The 7,172-nt window shown below is 43.3% G+C and overlaps 1 protein-coding gene and 1 pseudogene across 1 annotated transcript; both read right to left on the bottom strand.

The window, feature by feature from the left end:
* Positions 1 to 616: 616 nt before the first annotated feature.
* On the bottom strand, positions 617 to 735 carry LOC119520139 (annotated as a pseudogene).
* A 1,063-nt stretch (positions 736 to 1,798) lies between these two features.
* LOC119519824 (peptidyl-prolyl cis-trans isomerase A-like) lies at positions 1,799 to 7,169 on the bottom strand. Its single transcript, XM_037817546.1, has 4 exons — positions 7,086 to 7,169; positions 6,942 to 6,995; positions 5,467 to 5,555; positions 1,799 to 2,315 (listed from the first exon to the last, which is right to left on the bottom strand). The coding sequence occupies exons 1-4, from the start codon at positions 7,167 to 7,169 to the stop codon at positions 1,799 to 1,801; spliced, it is 744 nt and encodes a 247-aa protein (XP_037673474.1).
* Between the last annotated feature and the right edge of the window lie 3 nt (positions 7,170 to 7,172).

Here is a 7,172-nt window from a genome sequence, read left to right as displayed (position 1 = left end):
ATTCCAGTTAACCAAAAGATGCATTAAAGTATTTATGAATGTGATAATGGATGTTGAATTAAGTTTACTATTCAATGAAAATGAAGACATTAAATAAGTGATTTAAAAAGCTTGGTGAAAATAACATCCCTGAGAAGGGATTCTGGCACACCAAGAGTAGGGATATTAGGGGGAACCCCATGAGCCACTAGGATGTAACTGTACCTCTATACTGTCAGGTGCTCATGCTGTTTGTTGGTTTGCCTTAGCACACAACACCCTTTAAATGCACCCTTTAGTTTCTGTAGAGCAGGGCACCCCCCACACTGTATGGTGCACAATAGGGCCAGAGGGGTGGCCTGGTGGGTTTTGTCCCCAGGGGCCTGGAGAGCACCAGAAGTCTACAACATGAAGCAAAGGTGGGGAGGGAACATACATTCCCTTGACACATGGCTCTCTTGTCAGGGATGGCAGAGAAGGCCTACGATGTCTGTGGAGGAAGAGCCCTGCTGGCACGGTTTCAGTGCAAGTGCAAAGGGTAGGGGCCGCTGGGCGAGAAGGGGTGCTGCTGGTAAGGGATGTTCACCCTGACAGACCTTGATTTCTACAGGGTGGCAAAAAACCTGCGCCCAGCAAAAGCCTGCAGCACCCAATATACCCATGCGGTCTCCCATCCAAGTACTAACCAGGCCCGGCCCTGCTTAGCTTCTGAGATCGGACGAGACCCGGCGCGTTCAGGGTGGTGTGGCTGGAGAGGCTGGCTGCCGTGGCCTGCAGCCCCAGGAGCCTGAGCCGTGCTTGGCTGCCGCCCTCCAGCCCCAGCAGCTGCGGGGGGCTGCGCACCCGGGGTGTGCTCCTGGCCTCCGGATGCTTCCCCCCCACACCCCACAGTCCACCAGGCTGCGAGTCCTCAGACCACTCACGGTCTCTGCCTTCCGACCCCTGGGGCAGGTCCCCCCAACCGTCCCCCCACCCAGCCACCCCCACAACCCTTTTCCCACCCTGTGTGCCTGACCTTGTCAGGAGTTTTAGCACATTAATATTCCATGTTTTTACTGTAAAGGGAGTACTTCCTTCTACCATTTTGTCTTTTGGGTTTCATGTCATATCTTATTTTTTTGTCTCTTCCCTTGTACCCTTCTTGATAGTCTTCATTCCTACACTCTTCTCCAAATCCCGCTCTCTGTTTTCCTGTCAGCGAGTAGCACTCACTTTGGTATTTCTTTTAAAGGAGGTCTCTTGTTCACAGACTCCCTCAGCGTCTCTTTGTCTGATAATATTTTAAATTCTCTCTCACACAAAGAAATTTTTGCGTAACTGTTGAGATGAACCCAGGGCAACATCTGTGAAAATAATAATCACTTAATTGAGCAATATGCTTTGACTATAGCTACTGAAGCATACTCAAAGCTCGCTTTCTGCAGTTAGTTCCTCTGAAACTAATTAACCTTATTCCCAGGGTGGTAATTCAAAGAACACATGCATTCTCCCTGTTAGTCTTATTAGGCTGTTTTGCATGTGTGCACTGCTTCTTGTTAGATTTTCCTAGTAATTTCACAGATTGTAATCCCCTAAAATGTCTCAGACTTTCTTCTTCTTCTTCTTCTTCTTTTTTTTTTTTTTGGTTGTTTAACTTTTTATTTCATACTCATAAACTTAAACTCTGCAATCCAGGTAGACTCGGAAGGGGGAGGATAATGTACAACGGAAAGAATGGCAGCGAGAGCACAATGATAGGACACTGTGAGCAGACCGGGGGAGGAGGGACGCTCTTCTGAGCTACAGAAGGAAGGGTCTGGTGGTTAAGACAAAACACAAATCAAAATTGTCCACAGTTGGCAATGGTGATCTTCTCTCTGGTTTTGCCATTTCTGGACCCAAAGTGCTCCACGGCTTCCACAATGTTCACACCCTCTTTCTCCTTGTCAAAAACCATGTGCTTGCCATCCAGCCCCTCAGTCTCAGCAGTGCGGATGAAACACTGGGAACCACTTGTGTTGGGTCCAGCATTAGCCATGGACAAGAAGTCAGGAGCTGTGTGCTTCAGGATGAAGTTCTCATCATCAAACTTCTTCCCGTAGATGGACTTGCCACCAGTGCCGTTATGGCCTGTGAAGTCACCACCCTGGCACATAATCCCAGGAATAAATCTGTGAAAGCAGGAATCCTTATAGCCAAATCCTTTCTCCCCAGTGCTCAGAGCACAAAAGTTTTCTGCTGTCTTTGGAACTTTGTCTGCAAACAACTCAAAGCAGATGCGGCCCATGGGCTCACCGTTGGCAGAGATGTCGAAGTACACAGTGGGGTTGACCAAGGCAGCGGGTGAAAGAGTGAGGCTGTGGATGGTGGCATCTGCAAGGCCTTTATTTTTCTTTTTAATCAACTGGGGTGCTTGTTCAAATGCAGTTTATGATCTAGTGGGTCTGGATGAGTCCTGAGTTTCTGAGTTTCAAAGGCACCCAGGTTTATACTGGTGCTGCCAGGCTGAGGGTGCCTATTTAGGTAACAATTAACAGAGTGCCCTTCGCTTTTTCTAAAGACATTTATGAGTGCCCTGATTGAAAAGATGGGCTTTCCTTGTATCCACTCTGTCAGAGCTGAAGGTAAACCTATTTTAGCAGAAGGAATATTTTATGCTCTGAAAAACAGACCAAACTCTTGTACTTACATTAGCTTTATATCAGTCTACAGAAACAGTCTAAGATCTATAGGGTGTAGTGCATGTACTGCCTACAATGTATTATTCAATATGACTTTCTACCCCCCAACATAAAATGACAAAGAAATGGGAGATGAGAAATGAAGTCAAGAATTCCATGCAAAAAAAGAATTTTCCAAAATGGTGTCATGTGGAAATATGTCAATAGAAATATTTGCTATATTAAGGTGATTGTTGTTTTGTTTTTTAATTTTTTTTTTTAAATTCATCAATGGGGAAGAATTCAGAAATATATGCTGTGATGGTTAAGTTCATGTGTCAACTTGGTCATGTGATGGTGTCCAGGTGTCGGGTCAAGCAAGCACTGGCCTAATCATTACTGCAAGGACATTTGTGGCTGGTTAATAAACCAGAAGGCTGGTTTATTAGATCATCAGTCAGTTGGCTGCACCTGTGACTGATTACATCAACGAAGGGTGTGTCTTCCGCAATGAGAGAATTCAATCAGCTGGATTTAATCCAATCAGTTGAAGGCTTTTAAGAGAGATAGAGAGGACCTTCACTTCTTCTTCGACTAGCCAGTGAAACATTTCCTGAGGAGTTCATCGAAAACCTTTCATCACAGTTAAATCTCTTTCCCCAGCCACTGATGTCATTGCCCAGTAGTCTCATGAACAAAGTGGTCATGGTGGTGGGAATGGAGGTTATGCATGGGCTCAGCAACATGGACTTCCAGTCACCAAGGCTGACCTGGCCACAGCCACTGCTGAGTGTCCAATCTGCCAGCAGCAGAGACCCACACTCAGTTCCCGATATGGCACCATTCCTCGGGGTGATCAGCCTGCTACCTGGTGACAGGTTGATTACACTGGACCACTTCCATCACAGAAGACGCAGCGATTTGTTCTCACTGGAAAAGACACATATTCTGGATATGGGTTTGCCTTCTCTGCATGCAGTGCTTCTGCAAAACTACCATCTGTGGACTTACAGAATGCCTTATCCACCATCATGATATTCCAAAGAGCATTGCTTCTGACCAAGGAACCCACTTCACAGCAAATGAAGTGAGGGGATGGGCACATGCTCATGGAATTCTCTGGTGTTACCATGTTCCCCACCATCCAGAGGCAGCTGGGTTGATAGAACAGTGGAATGGCCTGTTGAAGACTCAATTATGGTGCCAACTAGGTGGCAATACCTTGCAGAGCTGGGACAGTGTTCTCCAGGAGGCTGTGCGTGCTCTGAATCAGCATCCACTCTATGGTGCTGTTTCTCTCATAGCCAGGATTCATGGGTCCAGGAATCAAGGGGTGGAAACAGGAGTGGCACTACTCATTATCATTCCTAGTGATCCACTAGGAAAAGTTTTGCTTCCTGTCCTTGCAACCTTAAGCTCTGCTGGTCTACAAGTCTTAGTTCCAAAAAGAGGAGTGTTTCCATGAGGAAACACAACAATAATCCCATTGAACTGGAAGTTAAGACTGCCACCTGGCCACTTTGGGCTTCTGATGCCTCTGAATCAACAGGAAAGAAAGGGGATTACTGTACTCGCTGGGGTTATTGATCCTGACTATCAAAGGGAAATAGCACTGCAACTACACAATGGAAGTAAAGAAGAGTTTTCCTGGAATACAGGAGATCCCCTAGGGCTTCTCTTAGTACTACCATGCCCCGTGATTCAAGTCAATGGAAAACTGCAACAACCCAATCCAGGCAGGACTACCAGTGGCCAAGAAACTTCAGGAATGAAGGTTTGGGTCACCCCACCAGGCAAAGAACTACGGCCAGCTGAAGTGTTGCTGAGGGTAAAGGGAACATGGAATGGGTAGTGGAAGAAGGTAGTGATAAATATGAACTACAGCCACGTGACCAGTTACAGAAATGAGTACTATGATGGCATGAATATTTCCTCCTTGTTTTGTTATCAGTATGTTTGTATATGTCTGTAAAGCAAATATCTTTGTTTTCTTTTCTATCATATCCCCATATCAAATGATATAAGCTGTATTGTTCATTTTGCAGTATTTAAATTAAAGGAAATCAAGTTTAAGAGTCAATGTCACCCAAGGGCTTGCACCCTATTCTGGAGAGATTTAGTGCATTTCTGGTTGTATGCAGGACAGCTGAGTATTAGGTGAAATATATGTCTGTTATTGTTATCTACATAGAGATAAAGTATGGTTTAAGGTGATGTGTGTAATTGCCAAGCTGACAAGGGGTGGACTGTGTTGGTAAGGTTCATGTATCAACTTGGCCAGGTAATGGTACCCAGGTGTCTGGTCAAGCAAGCACTGGCCTAACCATTACTGCAAGGACATTTGTGGCTGGTTAATAAACCAGAAGGCTGGTTTATTAGATCACCAGTCAATTGGCTGCAGCTGTGACTGATTACATCAATAAAGGGTGTGTCTTCCACAGTGAGAGAATTCAATCAGCTGGATTTGATCCAGTCATTTGAAGACTTTTAAGAGAGAAGAGAGAGAGAGCCTTCACTTCTTCTTTGGCTAACCAGTGAAGCATTTCCTGAGGAGTTTATCGAACACCTTCATCGGAGCTGACAGTTTGCTGCCTGAGGAGGTCATCAAATACCTTTATTGGAGTTGCCAGTCTGCTGCCTGCCCTATGGAATCTGGACTCTTGCATACCCACAGTTGCATGAGACACTTTTATAAAATCTTATATTTCCAGATATCTCCTTTTGATTCTGTTTCCCTAGAGAACCCTAAATAATATGTCCATGGAGACAGGTGCACAGATCAGGAGCAGAGCACAGAGTCTGTTAGAGATGCAGTCTCTCATGTCCCCCACAGTTTCCTTAGAATTACCATTGCTCAGTGACACCACCCATCTGGCCGAACATTTCCAGGGTCACCTCTGGCCCCAGCTGAGTAATTTTGAGATGTTCCATTATATCCTGAACACCAAGAATGAGTCCAAGTTTAAAAAAATAGAAAACAAAAGAAGAAAACAAAAACCCATAACCCATACATTCCAGATCTTTGCTTAAGAGCTTGGGTGAATCCAAGGTCAATTTCTTATGTGCCACCATATTTATTATATGCTACAATAGGGTGAAGCCTCAGATTTATCTTCATGGTAATCTACAGTCTTCCTCTGAACTGAGAGTTCAGCAGGTTTTCTCTTCTATAGCTCTCCCTCAAACATACACTATTTGAACTATAAGTGAAGGAAAGGTATTGCTTGACTTACACACTTTCCACATCCCTATTTCTTAGCAAAGGTTTGCAAGCAGACAAACTGAATGCTATGTGTACTAAAACATTTGTGAGAGAAACTGATCATTCAGCACCTGATACGTACAGGTAGGTAAGGCATAGCTTTCCTCATTCTTTCATCCTTAACTTTCAAACACCATCACTAGAGCTAACATTTACAGAAGCTCACTTGTCCCCATAAAAATTCAGTATTCTTTTGGAATTCAATATGTTTACAATCTTGCAGAGGGGACAGCTGCATACTGTGTACTTTATTTTGAGTTCAGACATTTTTGCATTAATTAAATGCATTGCTTCATGCCTTATTTTTCAGCAACTACTTTGAAGACAAATGGTTTAGCTATATAGCAAGGCTGAATATAGCATTCAGTGATGAATCAATCCCTGTCTTAATTATATATCCCACAGAAATGCACATATGTTCTCAAAAGACATGTACAAGAATGTTCGTAATGGTATCTTAATAGCCTCAAAGTAAGTGGAAACCCCATCTGGACCACAAGAATAGAATGGATAAAGAAATTATGGTGTGTGTGCAATCACGAAAGAAGAAATCACAAATACATAAAACATCAGTGAATCTCACTTGCAAAATATGAGTCACATTAGCCAGAGGCAAGTGATGACATATGTAAATATGGATTTATGTTAGGGTAACAGTAACAATGGAGAGATCATGATTACAAAGAAGCAGGAGGGCCACCTGAGTTGTTCATGTTCTTTTTATTGACCAGAGCTTTGATTAAAGAGGTCCTTCATGTTATATAATGTCGTGAAACTGTATTCTTATGACATGTATTTTTCTTTACTTAATTTATATTTCCAAAATAACATTACTTAGACTTAAGGAACAAATTAAACAATAGATTCCTCTTAGCTGAAAAATGATCAGCAACTGAATTAATTTATATATGTATATATTATATACACACACACCTTTTGGCATCTCTTTGACTTTACCCTCATAAACCCTTGTTTTGGCCTCATCTAAATGCCCTGTATTGCTGACTTTTTTTACATGGATATGATTTGCATTTTCCTGCCTAATTTGCACTTGCCTGTACCTTCAGGAACTGCTCTTCATCTACATAATCCCAATAACACATGAAGGTTATTACCTGCAAATGGTTCACTCAGATAAAACGCTCCAATTATAGGTAGAAAAATATTCCCTGAGCAAAATCTCTAGACAGCTCAAAGCACATTACCTGATTTTCCCAGCTGGACTGCAAGGTTTCACACTGCTTATAGTTAATAGCCATGCAGAGAGAAGCAGCTAGCTGCTTCCACATCTC

The sequence above is a fragment of the Choloepus didactylus genome, chromosome 24, assembly GCF_015220235.1.
Source record: "Choloepus didactylus isolate mChoDid1 chromosome 24, mChoDid1.pri, whole genome shotgun sequence".
In the NCBI taxonomy this organism is placed as follows: Eukaryota; Metazoa; Chordata; class Mammalia; order Pilosa; family Megalonychidae; genus Choloepus; species Choloepus didactylus.
This window is presented reverse-complemented; position numbering and strand designations above follow the sequence as displayed.